Below are 19,846 nucleotides of genomic sequence, written 5' to 3' on the forward strand. Positions count from 1 at the left end.
TACATATTGATTTAAGTAACTTATCCTTTCAAAGCATTCAGGTTTTACAGATGCTTTTAGAAAGTGGGTTATACATTACATTAATACAGTGTACTTGTGTAATATTTAAGGGCTTTCTTGCAGATTTTCTTATTCCCATACACATTTTTGCCTTGATGCCAACAAAGGTATCCAGCGTTTTAGGTAGCTACAGAATGCAGTGTAGAGTGAATACACTCATTAAATTATTTATTAATTTTATATTTATTTTTATACATTTGTTAACAAGGTGAGCTCTTTGGAGACAAGTATCCCTTATCATAGGTGACACAGGAGTACAGTTTGATTAAGTGACTTGCCCAGAGTCACGCAATAGGCAATCAGAGGTGTAAGGAATCAAACCAAGTGCCCTTGACTGTAGGAAGCAGCTTGTTAACAGTTCAGAACCTTACTTTTCTACATTATTGTAGCTACTTTGCATTCAGAGCTTATATTTTCTTATGGAAAACGCACACTTTTTTTTCATTGGTACAAATTGCTGTATTTTATAATTAATTCCAAAAGTATACCTTTTTTTGAACCTCATTCTTTTTGTTCTGGTTTCAGAGTATTTGACAGTCTTCTCCCAGATGATTGCCTTTCACGACCCAGAGTTAAGTAACCATCTTAATGAGATTGGCTTTATCCCAGATGTAAGTACTTCAAACCAGTAAACATTTTAACTAGGTTAATTTTCTTAGTAATATGTTTGTTTTATTTAAATAATCAATGAATGAATTTGTGTTATGATTGGTTTAAATCATGCTAGCTTGGAAAGTGATGGGTTAGCAAAAAGCAATCAAGTAATTGCCCCCAAGTTGAAGTCAACTCATGGCAACTCTATGGGTAAACCCCATAGGATTTTTGTGGCATATTATGGAAGTAAATTGCCAGATCTTTCTTCCACACAGATTCTGCTGCTGCCCAGTTGTGCCCTAGCCAGGTTTCAAACACAGGTCTATCAAGTGGAAATCCTGCTCCGTAAACCTCTGTGCTGTCAGGCTGGGGTAATGGGTTAGCACATGTGTAGTATAAAGTATGCTCTTATTCTGTGCATGGCACTGAATGAGTGAAAGACTGGAATCCTGATACTAATCGTTACACAAATTCATGTATGTTTATACCCAAAATATAGCAGTCACGGTGTTTAGTATCAAAGTTAAGTGTGTTTTGGGTAATTCTCATCAAGTGGGAAGCTTTGGGCTTTTTCTTTAGAATTTGAGTTTTAGCACCCAGCATTGGGCATCTATGATGCATGTGTTGCTTAGGGGAAAGCAAGCATTACTGAGTGATCCACCCTGTCGTGGTTTTAACAAGGCAACAAAGAAAAGAAGAAAAGGAGAAGCTCAGTGCCCATGTCATGTAGAAGGTTCTCTCTGCAAGACTATAGGAAAGGGTTCCAAATGACTGACACTGAACATGTCCCTTCTAGTCCCTAGCCTTCGATCAGGAGCCCTTAATTGACTGAAGCTGGTGGTGAAACTCCCCTTGACTTTGGCTTCTGCCTCTTGGCTTCTGAAGGTAGTGATGGGCTGTTCTTTAATGTTAGCTGCATAGGGAGTTTTTTCAACATAGAAGATGCCATCAGCTGAAGCTTGAGTAGATCAAATTCTAGGGATGTGTAATCATATGTAAAGATTTTTTTTTTTTTTTTTTTTTTTTTTTTTTATATAGAAGCTCAGATCTGTGGTTGAGCATGGATCAGTGTTGCTGGATGTGCATGATTCATTTACTCTGTTTAGATTCTCCCCATGCTGTCTACAGCCTAGGTTAGTAATGTAGTTAAGTTTGCTCTTGGCCCTAGAGTTAACCAAGCTAAATTAGACAAAGCCAACCAGGCCTGTGTAGGAGGTGAGGGAACGAATGTTGGCACCAGTCTCCCAACGCTGAAATGGAAGGTCAGTGTGATAGCTTTTCTATAACATTTCTGTCCCAAAGCCTGAGTTATCAACTGGTATTATCATATATTGTAGTCACCAATTGTTAAGTTACCAGACTTGAGTTCTCTTCTCTTTGCGACCATTCAGCAGCAAGTGTCACCCTGCCCCAGTACAAAATGTTGATTGCCTAGGCACCAATGCAGGCACCGTCACATTTATTGGACTGTGTGCAATGCTGATGCTATTCTCTGGCATCAACAGTTACCACTTTCCCAGCTTCATTAGCCATTTATGGTTCTGGCTTCACTATGCTGGTCCAATATATGTTTGACCAGGCCTTGTCAGAGGCAGTGCCTGTGCTCTGCATACATGCCGCGAACCAACAAAGTCTGACAGCACTGATGCCTTGGGTCTAAGCATACATGATTGTGTAATTCATTGCTTATAAGCAGGCTGTTTTGCTGCCCCCACTATCAGGACCTGTGCATCCTTTGCCAAGGGACCAAGCTGTGAAGAGACCCTTCTCATCCCTTAAGTTGGAGCCCTTACCTGAGAAAGCCTTCAGCTCTCCAGCAAAGGTCAAATATTTGGAATCCCTGAGAGGAATTCCCCGTCACTGACTTGAATGATGAAAAGATCCTGTCTTCCCCCAGGTTACCACCTGATGACTCTACATTTGGTGAATTCCTGTGTTAATTTAGGAGAAGGGAGGTTAACCCATAGATCCCATTCCACAGACATCATGGGTGGTTCATCCTTGGTTGACATCCTGAAAGGTGCCATTAAGGCCACTTGGAACAATCCAGACACTATAACCCCATCCCCTGTAAATAAGATTGGATTTTCTGGCTACTGTGGATTAGGTACTTTGGTCAGAGAAACCTAAGGCAAACCCTCTAGTCTCAACAGCAGCCCTCTGGAGGGCTTTTACCTCACAGACACCCACCATCCATCCCCCAAGCAAGGAGTCAAGGGCAGTGGACAGGCTAGAGTAGCATGTTTTTGTATCCATTATGCTGTCTTTCAAGACACTTTATCTTTCCCACATAGTGAATTTTCTAAAGGACCTCACCAATGAAGTGCATTATGTGGTTGAAGACTTGCCTGATGGACCAGAAAAATAAAAATTCTGAGCTTAGGTGACAAACCATAATTTATAATATGGCTGAAGGTCCAGGTCTGCAGCAGCAGGCATTGTAGTGTGCTGGTACACTAGATGAGGCTTACAGACATTGCAGCAAATACAGAGGTCCTCCCCTTTTTGGTGAGAATGTTAACAGACACCTTAAAAACATGGAGGAGTGGATTATAACCCTGCTGTCTGTGGGCATGAAGTTCCATCTTCTTCCAAGATAATGTACCAAAATGTGGAGGGACCATCACCAAATGTGGTTCCAGTTTGGGTTACAGCATGCCCACCAAAGGGGAGCAGAAAGGAAGAGGGTATACAATCCTTCCAGGACAGTAATTACCACCAACAGACAGGAAGCCATGGATAGCTCAACACTGTTCAGTAGCAGCTGTTCCTTTCTTTAAGCAGCCAGGGGAATGTTGATTATCTACTTCAAAAAAAGAATGGTGAAAGACCAGGCTAGACAAATGGGTCGGTATCATAATACCCAGTGGTTACATGATCAACCTCTGTTAGCAAAGTCTCTTTCAAATGCCCCTTCTCATCAACAAAAACAGGAAGTGCAAGAGGCCTTAATCCTCCTAAGCAAAAGACTCATCCTAGTGATCCTGCAAGACAGATGAGGTCATGGTACTTCTCAAGGTTCTTTTTAGCTGCAAAGAAGTTGCAGCAGCTTGGACTCATTTTGGTTCTCAGTAGTCTAAATGAATACATGATGAAACAAACTTCCCATATGGTTTCAGTGGAGATGGTCCTGCCATAGTTATCAAGAAGAGATTTAATTTTGTCTTTGGATGTATTAGGTGCCTACCTCCATATGAAGATTGCCAGAGAATCCAGGAAGTCTCTATGCTTCTTGTGAGGCATCGATCATGATCACTTCAGATGTCTTCCCTCTGGTCTCACTACAGCCCCCAGGGTGTTTACCAAGTGCATAACATTTGTACTCACTCAGTGATCAGCACCGTGGCATAGAGTGATAAAGCCCTAACTACAGCCCAGGCGACCTAGGTTCATTTAGCAGCCTGGATGTTTAAAGAGCTGGCAGGGATGGGCATGCACATCCAGGAGGAAGAGAGTTCATTGGAAATGCTTCCTGAGGGAAAGCATGGTCCACAGAGGGGAATAGCCCCCAGCTGCGCCAACAAACACAGGGGTGGGAGAAAGGGAAATGAAAGCAGGTCATAATAATTCCCTCAGCAAACAGAAGCAGTTACAAGCACCCTCCCCCCCCAGGACTTCTTTAAGTTCCATGCTGGCCCCAGCTCACTCTGAGCAGTTCAAGGGGATAAAAGAGGAGCAAGTAGACCATGCCAGTGGACAGAGACACTGGAATGGCCAGATGGAATGAAACAGGGTGGAGGGGAGACAAAAGTTGTAGTGCTTCACCAGTGGCTACTTGGAACCATTGTGTTCCCCTGCTTAAACCTTCTCCTTCCAGCTCTGTCTGCTGAAGGCATTCTGTTAAATAAGGCTTACTCTCTGATTAGACAGTTTGATGTCTGGGTATCATTGACTATATGCCCAAGTCTCACACCGTACTCCTTTATGGCATTTAACTTAGCTAGCTTGCATTTTTAGATGTTTATGCACATATTAAACCTTCCACAAGACAAGTCTGTTGTCCTACTGTTTTGTCTTTGGGAGCTTCTTTTGGAACGTGATACAATAGAATTTGTCCTTATGATTTTGAGCTGAGTGGCAGCCACCATTGTTATGATGTCCAGTACATAGATTCACATGAGATTGATCCAGTGGACAGTTAGATTACAATGCCACCATTATAAAAATTCCCTGTCACATCAAATCACTGTTGCTCATTGGTGCTTTGAGACTGGACACTGATTATGATCTATTTCTGTTGCAGTCCATATTCGAGAATAGTCTAACACCTTAGTGGACAAACACAGCAGGAACCTGCTTTTAGCATATGATCTCTTCCTCAGTCAAGTAGTGGAAATCAGGACCCGCAATCCTTCTAATACTCTGTCGATAAACCTCTGCACCCTGCGAAGCTATCCCAAACTGAATCTTCCAATTTGAAAGTGACTGTAATACTGCTAACCTGTTCAACAGTCACTTTATTACATACATAGTAACTCTGCTTAAAAATAACACCTAAACTGTACCACAATCCATTGATCTCACACTTGAATTTTCCAGAACTTTCTCATTCTAACCAGTTCTTATGTCCAACATCAACAACAGCAACCCTAGCACCAGACTACTTCCCTAGTAACTATATTAACATGGCTCCTGATGCCCTGGCTTACTCTATCTCAGTGTTGATAAACAGATCTGTAATAGAATCCTATGCCCCTTCCCTTTGTTAAAATCTTACATCTTACCTCTTCTTAAAGGCAGCACCTCAACAGACCTATCTAAATATAGGCTAATAACCATACTTCCCCTGCTAACCACAATGTCTCCACTCCCTAAACAACAATCTGCTCTCTCTTTCTCTATATGGTTTCCATCCTAGCCACAGTACCATCATGTATATACTCTCATTTGTAAACAAAATGCACAAGAAGAGCAGTAAGTTGGTATATTCAGTCATTTTTCAGCCATCCCAAAGCATACAACATTGTCTCATCCTATGCTACTAGACAATATGTTGGTTCAAAAGCTGTCTAAAAAACAAGTAACAAGTGTGTTAAATGGAAAATCTGTTACTCAGATTTCCTTCCTAAAACCATTGCAGTTCCCTTAGGGTTCACTTCTGGGCACACTACTATTCACTGTATTAATGACTTTGCCCCCACACCATATAAATAAAGCCACATTAATACAATATGCCAGTGACTCAGCTGTGGTCTGTGTTGTTGATGACCTTTTGGAACACCAGAAAATTACTTAAGAAGTGTTTTCAGCCATAGAAAAACATGTTAACCCAAATGACTAACACAAAAATGACCCAAATTTTGGTCTTCATTATTCTCCACCCAACGTACAAGTCTCATGTTCACTCAGCACACAGTTCTTAGTCACCCCATGTAACCATACCTCTGTTGACATAATGTCCCACACCACACTCCTAGACATCGACAACATTATTGTAAAATTTGATCTCCATTTCTGTGATGCCATTAACAGAACAAACACAAAGATATGAACATTTGTTTGAAATATGAGGACGTAATTTGAGTCTGTCAAAAAGCTACAGTGAAAACTTCCAGAGATCCAGTGAAATGAATGAATTGACATTTTTATTGTCTTCACTGCTTGGAGAATTTTTTTCTATAATGTATTTAATAAGCAGTTATCCATGGCTGTGTGTGGGTTACACAGGATTTACCCACGGCTGAGCATGATTTAATCATGAGGGCAAAGCCCAAGTGCTTAAATAACCATGGGTAAAGCCTGCATTACACACATACAGTTGTGGATTATTGCCATTATGCAATGACATTATTTAAGAAAAAAAAAATCTTACCTTTTCTGAATAATGTAATCCATTTTATTAGAAGTCTTTAGTGCTCTCCTAACAGCTTCTGATAGTCTGGGACAATCAGTTCACTTACTGCATATGCTCTGCATGTATAACAGCTACAGTGAATGTTGTTGTCTCTGGGCCACACTCCCACCCCTGCCATGGCACTGATTGGATAGTTCCCAGCAGGAGAAAAATGTGAGTTTGTTTTTTATATACATACATATATATATATATATATATATATATATATATATATATATATATATATATATATATATATATACACACATGCACACACACTATATATATATATATATATATATATATATATATATATATATATACACATGCACACACACACACACACACACACACACACACACACACACACACACACACACACACACACACACACACAAGCACTGTTTTGACTTGTTCCATGGAGCAGACTGTTTACATTTTTTTTAAAAGCAGTTTGAATTCTCTGCTTAGCAGTGTGGAGAAAGTAAGCTACTATGTTTCTTCCTGTAGAAAAATCTAATTATCTCCATTATATCCTAGCTTGATCGTTTTCCTCCTCATTCATTCCCCACCTCACCACCCAATACTTTCCTCTCCGCTGTTTGAATTTGCTTTATCATATATCTTGCTTCATCCCCTGTTGAAGTTTACTGTTTATTACATTTTTTATGAGTGCTTTTTTTCTGTACCAGCATTAGTAGACCAAAGTGTTTTCCTTCCGCTCTCACCTTATTACTGTATCCCAGTGAAAACAGTTTCATAAATAAAGTTCCAGTTTCTAGGAACAGCTGCTCACCATACTCTGTATTTGCTCATTTATATGATTCAAGTTTGTGTAACTCCAAAAAAAATGCGTCCATGTTCCTCTCTCCTTTTGACATCTCCAGCAACTTGTCGTAAAACTTTTATTCAATAAAAATAACTGGTCAAGGGCTTTAATCCAGCAACATCCGGACTTCATCAGAACAATTAACAGCTCAATTAAATTCCTAAAAAAGTTTTTTTAACCCCCTACTACAGCTCACTATACTAACATTTGAAAAGGTATGTACCCAAGAAATATTTGAATTGTATAGTAAACACAAGAAAAGAGTTTGCAATCTGTCCAAGGAAGAGGCAAAACTATTGAAGGAATTTAGGTCAAATTTGAATCTACGATTCATGAAACCAGATAAGGGGGGGAGGATGGTTATTGCTGAGAAGACTGACTATAACTGTCAGAGTTTTACAATGCTACAATATCAAGTTAAATATGATGAAGTGATATCGAAAAATGAGATTAATGTAGCACACAAAAATACAATTAATGTTGGAGGATTCTTTTTCAAGGTACTATTAATGAAGAAATGTATAATTCTTTGGTTAATAACCATCCCGCTATCCCAATAGTTTTTGGGAAACCAAAAACTCAAAAACATAATGAAGCCCCCTACAGATTAATAGTAGCCTCACATAATAGTACTACTTATTCTTTGGGAATATTTGCTGACAGATTGGTTAGGAATTCTCTTTTACTCATTGACCATATTTTAAAAGATTCCTGGGATTTTTTTCCAGGGTAAGGAGCAAATTTTATACAGTTGCTTGTTGTTTCTCCACTATAGATGCGGTGGATTTTTCATCTCCATCCCACATGAAGAGGGTTTGAGTTTATTTTATGAAACATTGATGGAAGGGACGACTTTATGGGGACCCTTGATCAACTTTATTATGGAGCTGATGGAAATCATTTTTAAGAATAATTTTTTTTTATGTTTGAGGGGGAGTTTTTTAGACAGACCTGAGGAGTCGCAATGGGTGCAAGTTGTGCACCATTATTTGCCAGTTTGGTTATGTTTGCCTGTGAGAGGCTACACGTTCTGATGAGTGCCTTTAGTAATTATTGGTACTGTTATCTTAGGTTCTTGGATGATATTTTTATTTGTGGAAAAACATAGGGAAACAAGAACAATTTATTGATTATATTAGTGGGGTTTCTAGTTATTTTCAATTCACCTATGTACATTCTGAAATGAGGGTGGATTATTTGGAAGTTACATTGGTTAAGGATCCAATAAGGGTTGTTTTTGTTGAAAAGTTTTTAGGAAACCCACGTTTTTGAACTATTACTTAGGTTTTAGTAGTAGTCATCCAATGTTTACCAAGAGAAATGTAGTTAAAGGCCAAATGATACGTGTTGCCAGGATGTGCTCAGAATTGGAAATTTGTAAAATTGAAATGGGTACACTAGTCAAATTATTTATGGACAGGAGTACCCTTCCCAGTTGGTTTTAAATATTTGTAATCAGATGATAGAAGGATGGGAGACAAGATACATGCCTCTATTAGGGGTTCTTATACAAGATAAAGTGGTTGAGAACAAAAATTTATATACAAACTTAATGGTACTAACCTATGGAGAACTGAGTGTTAGTGTAAGAGATATTTTAAATAAGAACTGGGTTCTGTTCAAAGGCAGCAGTGAACTTATGGACACGCTGGGTAATAATCCTAGGTTTGTGTACAAAACTGATTTGAATATAAAATATTTGTTAGAGCATCCGACTATCCCTCAAAGATTGGAAAGTAAAGGTACAGTGAAGTGTGGATCCTGTAAATATTGTAAATACATTTTGGAAGAACAGAGTATAATCAGTAGGCCAACCACCTTTATAAGTAAGGATTAGCTTGTGGAAATTGTGGTTCTAGGGGCGTGGTTTATATAGCAACCTGTCAAGAATGCCAACATTTCTACATAGGAAAAACGGAAAGGACATTTAGAAAACGTATATACGAGCGTTTGTATGCTATTAGGCAGGAGAATGCCAATAATGCCCTCTTTAGACATCTTAAAAATAGTCCATCTTGTAAGAAATTCCATTTTGGGATTTTACAAATTGTTGAAAGTGATATGAGGGGTGTTTTTTTAGGAAAATAAACTGGAAAGGGTAGAATATTCTTGGCATCTTATGACCAACACCACAGTTGTCCCTGGTATTAATGACTTTTGTTCTTTGAAACCTATTCTGAAAGATAGATCTCTTATTTTATAACTGAAAAGGGTTACTGAAATAGGGTTACTGAAAAGGGGAAGGGTTCCTTTAACAAAGAGACTTTTAATATTGTTCATAGAGCCCTAAGGTTTATGTGATTAGCTGTGTTGTTTTTAAAATAGGTACTTAAAGGATTTTGAGTTTTTAATTGTTCTGATGAAGTCCGGATGTTGCTGGATGAAAGCTCTTGACGAGTTTGTTGTTTTTGCTGAATAAAAAGTTTTATGACAAGTTACAGTTCCGTTTGTGTCTCTGTAAGCAGATTGCTCCACGAGGACTTTTTTTGGTTATTTGTTTTTGTTTGTCCTGCGTAAGCACTATAGATATATTAAGTTTTAGGTGGGGATTTTTCCATGGGGTCATGACTTTGCTGCTGTAAGGTGCATACTTTTAGGGTGGAGGGGTTGGCATAATGATTAAGGGTTTTACCTCACAGATACAAGGTACAGGGTTGGATTCTGACCTCTGGTTATTGGATAGGCTTGTAATTGTCTTCAGACTGATGACCTAGTATTTACCTATGAATCTATGGATGATGTCACTAGACATGACGGATGCATTCTGGAAGATCAAACTCTGGGCCCAGCATATGAAATTTCTTCAATTCACCCTAGGTGGGCAGCAGTTTCAAAATAAAATCCTGTAATTTTTTTTCACCCTGGATGTTCAGCAAAGTGTCATGTTGGGGGCCTTGTATGAGAAGCAACTGATGGCCCCATTGTGACACTCATTAACAGCACACCTGTAATGCTTATTTCCCATGCTTGCATTCCCCGGAAGTGATGTTAAAATGTACAAAATCATCTCCAGTCCCATTTCATAGGAATGCTACTTCATCAGCATGGTACTGGATTCTCTGCATTGTTGGAAATTCCTGCCTGCACAGGAGACTCAGAAATCCATGGCATTAACAAGTTGAATGATTGTGCAAAAGAAGGCACAGACTTGCACTTTCTCATATTTTTTGGGCTTCATGTCTTTTGTGCTTCTCACTTTCACAGTGTCTTTTGCACATCTGAGGAAGCAGGCTTTGCAGTGGACCACGAGATGTTAATGACTGCAAAACCACCACATGCTAAGGGATCTTCCTTTGGTTTAACACAACTGTCAATAGGCCCTAGGGTTGCAGTCATTTCCCATCATCTTTACGGTTGGTCTCCTGTTCCTATAGCTGGACCCATCTTGATCCCTTACACTGGATTCTTTACTGGTGAGGCGGGAGGTTTATCTCAACTTCTTCTCAGTTCGATTGAGATGGCTCCCTTCACCATACCTTCCCCTCCCAGAGTGGAGTTTGTACATCATCCATGTGAAGCTGTTTCTGGAGTTGCTCCTGAGTTTATCTTCTAGTGTTTCTGAGGTATATAAACAAGAGGATACTTGTTTGTCTATTTGCAGTGGAGTGATGTGTAGTGACAGTGGGGCATAGACAAGGCATCAGTCAGTCTTTCAGCAGTTCACATCCTGGATGAAGTGAATATGCTGGCAGACTCCTTTATCATCTCTTACACCCATCCTGTGGAACTGGCGATGGGGGAGGGGCATGTCTGGGTCAGATCTTCTGGAAGTAGGACATTCCAGAAATCTACCTGTTCTCTAGGTACTGGTATTTCAGTGGTCCAGATTGTCTGACTGGCATCAGCCAGTCACTCACTGTCCCTCATCAAGTCCTTCATAGCTGGTCACAGGTCTTTATCCCTGTGTACCACCGATCTGACATTATCATAGACTGTTTAATCCTGTCTGATTTCCTGTCAACAGTATCAGAGGTGATTGATGCTACTACACAGAGCTTACAGCAGACAGCCATGCTCTGCCAAGTGGAATAGGTTCTCCATTTCATTAAGATGAATAAGTATCCTGTGCCTTATCACTCCACAAGTATGCAGGTGCTCCTGACTTATTTCAGAGAACTTTGAAGTTTGGGCTTCACTTGTTCTGTAGTCAAAGTGTATGTATATTCTTCTGTTCCTACTGACCATCAGCACCTAGATGCAAGCACACCCAGTCTCCTAAACATCTTACACTGCCTCAGGCTGCCAAAGATGGAGAGTACTGACTGGATAGGGCCATCATCCATGGAGGAGTTTGTGCTTCTCCCTTTGTTATTCGATCTGCTGTTCTTTGGTTAAGGGGGCATGGAGTGCTCTGTTCCAGTAGCGTGAGCTATACCTCCCTTTCAAAAAGACCAAGACAGCTGTGTTTCCGGACTGGCATCTGATTATACCCAGACAGGAGAACCATCCTGCATGTCTACATCCTGCTGTTTTAAATAATTTAGATAGAGTCAGTGAGGGCATTTTCAGTATAGTCCTGTCTCCTGTCCCTGGTGGCTGACATGCACAAGCATTACTGTGAGGATCTGCTGTGCACTCTCTGTAAGTATGTGTGCTTTCATCCCATTACTGGCTTGCTGGTTCCAAGTGCATTTCCCTGGTTTATACTGTTGTCCTTCCCTCATAAACCTCTACTTGTCATTGACGGTCCTACGCAGAACCAGCACTCCCTGTCCCCAGAATGGATGAGCCAAACAGTTAATTCTGTCAGAGTTATTTCAATTCTATTATAACATAGCTAGACACATGTAACTATAGACCGTTGAACACTCAGTCCAAAAACGTCACTAAAGAGTGAAACATACTGTCCAGTTTATATACTTTTTTAAATGTCAACCAATGTTATTTTTAATGTCCTTGTGACTTGTTTTTCTGGTTTGCATGATTTATGTCCTTCTTTGGTTCTGTATCTGAAGACTTCACAAAAAGTCCCTCCACGTCATATTTGCGTAAAGTCCCTGTTGATGCAAAGTTTCTATATGTATCATGAAAAAGTCCATTAGTTATTTCTAGCCTGGACAGTTTCTCTTGAAATGACAAATATAAAGTCTAAGTTATTCTTGAGATGAAAAAGTCCCTGTAATGCAAAGTTTCTGTTTGAGATGTCAGTGTAACTTCCTTTTTTCTATAACAGGATGACATAAGCCCACAGCTATATGTTATTAATATCTAAGCTGAACATTTACAATAAATAAAAGATCATCACTTAACTGTTCTTGCAAAGCAAGCCATATTATTTTGAAAACTGCTGTTTGGCCTTGCATTTTCTTTTACTGCACACACAGTATAATTTTGGGGAAAGCATTTTAATTTACACAGTCTGTATCAGTTCCCCCTTTTTAATTAAAACCAAGAAAATTGTAAGACAATTTACAACACAATACGATCTTCAGTACTTTGAATCCCTTGGTCTTTTCCAACATACGAATCCCTTGCATTTAAGTCTATCTTTTCAAAGAGTGTTACATTACCAATGGCTGTTACTTGATTAATACTTTTATTAACACAAATTTTAACACACATGCAAACTGTTGTAATTAAGCAGATAATGATAAGAGCAATTAATGCGGAAATTATAGTACCCCACCCTCCTGAGAACAATCCACTTAGGTAATCTGACCATTCTGTACTCCATGTTTTCGTAACCTTTGAGGAAACTTCGGCAATTCTATCTAAATGTTGATGTATGGACTCTGATTTATTAGGAATATATGTACAACACTCCATTTTGATTAAAGCACACACACACCCCTGACTAACCAGCAAGTAATCAAAAGCCATTGAGTTTTGGAGGACCATTGTCCTCATTGCTACTATCTGTTCTGTTATATCTAAGATAGCCCCATATGTTGCATTTGCTAATACTTCCATTAACTTTGCAACCTTTCTTAATTCCCATTTTGCCTTGGCAGCACCATACCAGGGAAAAATTCCAGCCCATGAGATGATACCATCCCTTAAGTCCAGCTGTTTTAAGTTTTCTCCAAGTTTGGAGAAATCATCATGAACCTCTGTTTTCTTTTGGTGATTTCTAACCCTCTCTTCTGGCAGTGTATGCGTGATTCTTATCATTGGAACTGCAAACCCAATGTAACAAGATCCTTGCCAGCCTACTGGCAGCCATTTATATGCATTTTGTCCACATACAAAAAAGAAACCGCTTGCCAAAATTGTAACATTTTCTTGGCCTATTAGGTTATTCATAGCTCCATTTAAAAAAAAAAACTCTTCATGTCTTCCTTAAAAGAAGTGTTATGTATTGATTCCCAATCTGTTTTTATTTTATCAACTCCCCCATGATACTCAAGCTTATCTTGTGACCATAGGTGATGGAATAGTTGCAGTTACTAATACTCACCCTTACTGTCCCTTTCTGTTGAAAACAAAGTATTCCTCTTTCTGTCTCCATTAATTGTAGATGTTCTTTTATGACTGACTGGTTTATAACTGTTTTTAAAAGATCCTTTAAACATAAACCCTGTATCAGTGATATTTACTGGAAATGCATGTAATGGCATCCTTCCCCTGTAAGGAATGTGGCTACAAACCCAACAATCTGATTTATTATGCGTTTTTGCAAACAGTTTTTGCATGGCCAAAAATGTATTGACTTTAGTTGCCCAATCATGGTGCCCCTGTTCTCATGACTTATTATGTAGGAGTATTTCACCCCATTTTTTCATAACAGCTCTGGGATGCATAACTTCCCTTTTTGGTCTTATTGGTATTTTGTCTTCTTGCCATGTCATTTTTCCTGGTCTCCCCCAATAGGGTGAAATCATCCTATACTTTGTTATGTACTTGGTTGCATTTTTTTCTGTAGGTACATTTCTTTTACTAATTGATTTACTAGGCGTTGGTTGTATTTCACACCATTCAGTTGATTTCTCATAGCTTTTCCTTGCTTGTTTTTCATAATCTTTATATATTTTTATTCTATACCAAATATATAAAGCATATACTACTATCATGAATACCATGGCTATGCAAATACTTATAGGTACTCTACAACAACTTTTTTTTCTTGTTTCTTCTGATCGCTCATTTTCTGTGCTTTTCTGCTTAAATGGATTTTCCCATGGGCTTTTTTGTTCTGGTGGAATTTCCAGATTTAATGGATATTCCCATATTGGGCTCTCTTGTTCTAGTTGAATTTTCAAATTTACTGGGCTCCCCTGCGTCTAAAAATAAATTTTAGAAAGAATATTACTGTTCTATTTCTGTGTGTGGCTCTTTATTAATTTACACTGCTCTCTATGAACTAATAGTGTATTTCTTTTGTTTGTCTGTTGTCGGTTTTCTGGGATTTATATTTTCTTTTTGTATCCTTTGGACTCTGTACACTAATGGTCCTTTTTGCTTAACTACCTCATAAGATCCCTGCCACTTACTGTCCTATAGTCCTTCTCTTAAGAAGTTATTTACAAGAACTTTGTCCCCTTTCTGTAGAACCATTTCTATAGGAATGTCTGGCATTTCTTTCCACAGATGGTAAGCCTGCTCCCTGGCAATAGTATTGCATACCTCCTGTATATCTCTTAACCATTTCTGGTGTTTTACCGCTGTCAATAATGGTCATTTTTTACCGGTTCTGGATCACAGGGGAGTGTTAGGGGCATTTTTCTCCTGGTCATTACTTCAAAGGGTGAGATTCCTGTTTTACTGTTAGAGGTTGCCCTAATGCCCAGTAGAATCCCTGGCAGATATCTTACTCAGTCCTTACCTTTTTCCAGGCATATTTTTTTCAGTCTCTGAATGTTCAGTTCATTCTTTCAACAATCCCATTGGATTGTGGGTGATATGGAACATGAAACCTGTGCTTGATCCCCAGCTGTTTGCACAAATGCCACATTATTTGACTTGTAAACTGTGGTCCATTGTCTGACTCTATGATTCGAGGCCATCCCCAGTGGACAAAAATGTTTTTCTAATAGTGCCTCTGCTGTAGTTTTAACTGTCATACTCTTGGTGGGTATTACTTCTACCCATTTTGAAAATACGTCAAACCACTCATAGGTATCTGCATTCTCCCTTTGCAATAGGGAGGGGCCCTGCATAATCCCCTTGAATTGCATACCATGGCCCATCTGCCACTGGAACCCTATGCAACTTAAGGTTTCTTTATACTGGTGTTGATTTGTAAACAAACTAAACATTTCTCTAAAACCGTTTTACACAGCTACTTTAGACATAGATTCCACATCTTCTGTTTGACTATACTCCATAACTTTTCTGTGCCTATGTGGCCCAAAATTTTGTGATTGTACTCAACCAATTCCTTGGCCAAATCCCCTGGGAGATGGGGTATTTTCTTTCCATCCGACATTGGATATACAAAAATTACTTGATTGCCATCCCCTTCCCGGATGCATTTATCAAGTTCTTTGGGAATCCCTTTTTCTTTCTGAAGAGTTGCTAAATCCTGTACTTGTACTGGTGCAAATGTTTTAACTGGCAGTACTTGATTTTTATGTTCAAACTGCTCATGTGGTTCTAACCAGTCACCTGTCTCTGCTGCTTGTTTTGCTTTGGCATCTGCCAAAGCATTTCCTCTAGCCTCTTCTGTATTACATTTTTGATATGCCTTGATTTTTACAATACTAAATTTTCCCTGTAGGCCATTCTGGGTAATCAATGCCCATAATGTCCACAATACTGGAGCATGTTTGAGGGGTTTGCCAACACTGTCGATGAATCCCCTCCAGGCCCAAATTGCCATCTGTAAATGCAGTGAATTTACCACATAAGCGCTGTCACTGTAAATGTCGACTGGCTCAAAATGTTGCAAAACATATTTGACTGCTTTTAACTCTGCCCTTTGGGCTGACATGTAACATGGCAATTTCTTCAGGATAGGCTCTTGTCCATCGCCTTGGATCACTGCAAATCCTGTTAAATATTTCCCATCTTTCCAAAACCTGGCCCCAGCTACATAAACTGTGGGTAAGCCACCTTGAAAATGTGCATTCAGTGGCAAAATTTCTGGACGTTGTAAGCTTTAAACACAATTATGAGGTCCTCCCTTATAGTTAGCCAAATCTGAGAGATAATACTTGTCCCCTGTCTGAATTTGGACATTCTTTGTACTGAATAAAGTCATCCATTTTGCAAAAATGGTTTGACTCACTCCCTCTGTGATCTTATTCATTTCCATAGAATTCAAAAGAATCCGACTGATGTGATGTCTGTACAATTATTTTTGAAAAAACTGTCAATATTCTGTCTAATTCCCCAATATATGGCTAACAGTTGTTGTATGCATGGGTGATATCCCTTTTCAACCGGGGTTAACTTTCAACTGTAGAAAGTCACTGGTCAGAGTGTCTTTTCTGCCTTGCTCCCATTTTGTTGAGGCCAATACTGCAGGAGCACTACCGAGATAGTCTCACTTCCTGCTGCTGCCTGTAAAATGAAATCTTGCTGTCCATCAGGTGCTGCCAGTTCTGTAGTCTGCCTCAGTTTCTTTTTTAGTAGCTCAAAAGCCTGTTCTTCCTTCCATCCCCAACTTAACCGGGGTTCTTCCTTTTGTTGTATTAACATTTTATATAGGGGAGCGGCAGCTGCCACATAATCCTCTATAAATTCTCTGTTATAGTTCATGATACCTAAAAATTTATGCATATCTGGAATTGTCAATGGCTGAGGTAATTCCAAAATTCCTTTCACTCTTTCCTCACAAGGGGATCTGCCAGTGGGACGTACAATACTTCCCAAGAACTTCACCTCTTGTGAAAAGACCTGAACTTTGTCCTTGTTGAATCCTGCATCTTGCAAAGTAACTATAACTTTTTTAAGAAGTGTCTCATGCTGCTGTATTGTCTCTGACTGTATGAGAATGTCATCAGTGTAATGGATGACACCGTCATCTGTCTCTAAGGGTTTTAAAACCTCACCTACTACTTGGTGAAAAATTACAGGACTATTTTGAAATCCCTGTGGCAGCCGCATCATCACATACTGCTGATTGTCAAAGGTAAAAGCAAACCGTTGCCAATCTTCCTTTTGTAAAGGAAATGCAAAAAAATCCATTAGCTAAATCAATAGCTGTAAACCACTTACTTTGAGGTTTCATCCTCGCTGCCAGGTCCGGCACTCCTGGAACCAAGTGTGCACGAGGAGTTGTGAATTGATTGACCTTACGTAAATCGGTATCTAAGCTGTAGCTACCATCTTTCTTTTTCACTGGCCAAATTGGTGAATTTGTGGGACTGTGACCCCTTTGTATTATGCCTGCCTGTTCCCATTGTGCTATACAGTTCTTCATATCCTGTCCCGCCTCTTTGGGCATTGGATATTGCTTTTGAAAAGGAGGAATGTAATCAGTATTGCCTACACTCACTGGTATTGCTAACTTACCACAGTCTGTCTTTGATGTAGCCCATAAGGGCTGAAATTGTGATTTGATTTGCTCCCATTTATCCTGCACCTGTGACTGTGTTTTGGTAATGTCTTTTTTTATAGTTACCTATGTCAATTACAAAGCAAGGAAATTGCTGAGCTGTATCCCAACTGTCTTCCGTTGTGGCTGACAATAAAACCTTGTTATTGAAATCAATTACTATTCCCAGCTTGCCGAGAATATCAACTCCAAGGATTGCTGTTCCGCAACTGGAATTCATAAGAAATGTACCCTGTATTGAAGATCCATTTTCTGTGAAACTTATTTTAACTGGCTTACTGCTTATGGCCATGCAAGTGCTGCCATCAAAGCCTTGAATGTAAGATTTTTTTGAACTGATTTACAGGTAACTGTTTATTAGTAACTGTGACTGCTGACCCTGTATCAAGCAGGGCATCTTTCCATAGTGTCCCCTCCACCCATACTTCCACTAACGGGCGTCCGTCCTTTCCCCGTTTAAAATTTGTGAGAAAGATTACTTGGGGGGGCACACCCCTAATCTGAGTCATATTCATTCTGATCTACTTTTCTGGGTATGTCTCTGATTATACAGACGGCATGTTCTGTTCCCTCTTGACTGTTAGTGTCTTCACTGTCTAATGTGTACTTTGTACTTTCAATTTCACGTTTAAATTCCTGACTTGCACCATGTGTGGGATTATATGGTGGGTTTTCTGTGTATTCCATAGGGTATACTTTATTTTAATGTATCTCTCTGTGTTTGTTCCTGTGACTGATTGTCCCTTAATGTATTTTCTTTATCTTGATTTCTTTCCTTATTTTTTGGGTTTTGAAGAAGCACTATTATCTGCATAGATACCCTTTTGTATATGACTTTCCTTCCATCTTTTATAATATGGACAATCCTGTTTAATGAGGCCTATAATACAAGTAAAACATATCACCTATTTTTCTGAACTTCATTGTGCATCTGTCTGTAACCCTGGTGGAGCAGAAGCTGCTTGTGTTCCCCCGTGTTTGTTATTAAAGACCATGTGTTGCATCCCCTTCCTTTCCCCACGTAGTCTACACTTTGCTCTCCTTCTACAGCAAAAATGTTATGTGTATAAAGTTTTCCATCATCTCCCATTGTCTTGCCTCTGATGAGTTTTTGGACTACTTCTAGGGTTTTTAATCCTAAGCCACAGATATGCTTAATGTCACCTGAGACTCCCTTCACTTGGTTTAAAAAGGTATGTGTAAGCAACTGCTGCACCTCTGGATCTGTCATTTGGTCATCTGTTTTACCATACACAACCTGGTATGCAAGCTTAAGGTGATCACTTTCTTCCATTAATTTATCTGTAATGCTAATTTTAAAATAATCAAGTCATTCTGGGGTCAAAGGTTGACCCTGAGTATATGCTTCAAGAATAGCTGCCATTCTGGCTGTTCTGCTGTCTAGTGAACATTTCTCAGTTTCTATGTAGGACTTTAAACATTTTGGGATGAATGCAAAAAAACATCTACACAATGCATCAATCCATGTAGACCCCACAGTATACGTTAACCATTCTTCAAATGCCAACATGTTGAAAAAGATACCTTTTTTGTCTTGCCAGTGAGGCAGTGTCTGCAATAAACTTGACTGTTAAATTTCTGTAGGAGAAATGACTGCCATGTTGGCTGTGTCCTGCCCCACATCTATTGGTCTATTTTGTACCAGTAATAAATCTCGCTTTACTTGTGCTAACTGCTGTTTTAAACCTTCCGATTCATTTGCTAAAAGTTGATTGTTATGCTCTAAACTTTGAATGATTGCTGAGCCATAGGTTGTGGATTGCTGCTTTACTAACTCTGTTTGAGCCTGGTCTAACTCGTGCTTTAAAGCTTGATTATCTGCCTGTAGATGGTATATTTGTTCTGTTACACTGCCTTCTGGTAATGTCAGAAAAGCTTTTAAAACTTGTTTTAAAAGCTTGATGATAACCTTAACCATGCCAAGATGTTCATCTTGTGCCTTTGCAAGATCCTGTCTATATCCCTGTGAAAGTGGCTGCAGAGCATCATCTAATTGCTTAGTATCAGTAATAGTGTTATGTAACCTATTCCATTCTGTACAGTAAACGACATACATGTTAACTATATCAAA

The 19,846-nt window shown here is 39.2% G+C and overlaps 1 protein-coding gene across 2 annotated transcripts in view; it reads left to right on the plus strand.

Annotated features, from left to right (window-relative positions):
* The window catches only part of TBCK (TBC1 domain containing kinase), a 1,512,759-nt gene that overhangs the window by 927,025 nt on the left and 565,888 nt on the right, over window positions 1-19,846 (plus strand). For both annotated transcript variants that reach the window (XM_044061297.1, XM_044061298.1), the window contains one exon: window positions 586-671. In XM_044061297.1, the coding sequence (XP_043917232.1) occupies window positions 586-671 (86 nt within the window). The remainder of the gene's footprint in view (window positions 1-585; window positions 672-19,846) is intronic.

The sequence above is a fragment of the Protopterus annectens genome, chromosome 2.part0 (assembly GCF_019279795.1).
Source record: "Protopterus annectens isolate FY-2018-M chromosome 2.part0, PAN1.0, whole genome shotgun sequence".
In the NCBI taxonomy this organism is placed as follows: Eukaryota; Metazoa; Chordata; order Ceratodontiformes; family Protopteridae; genus Protopterus; species Protopterus annectens.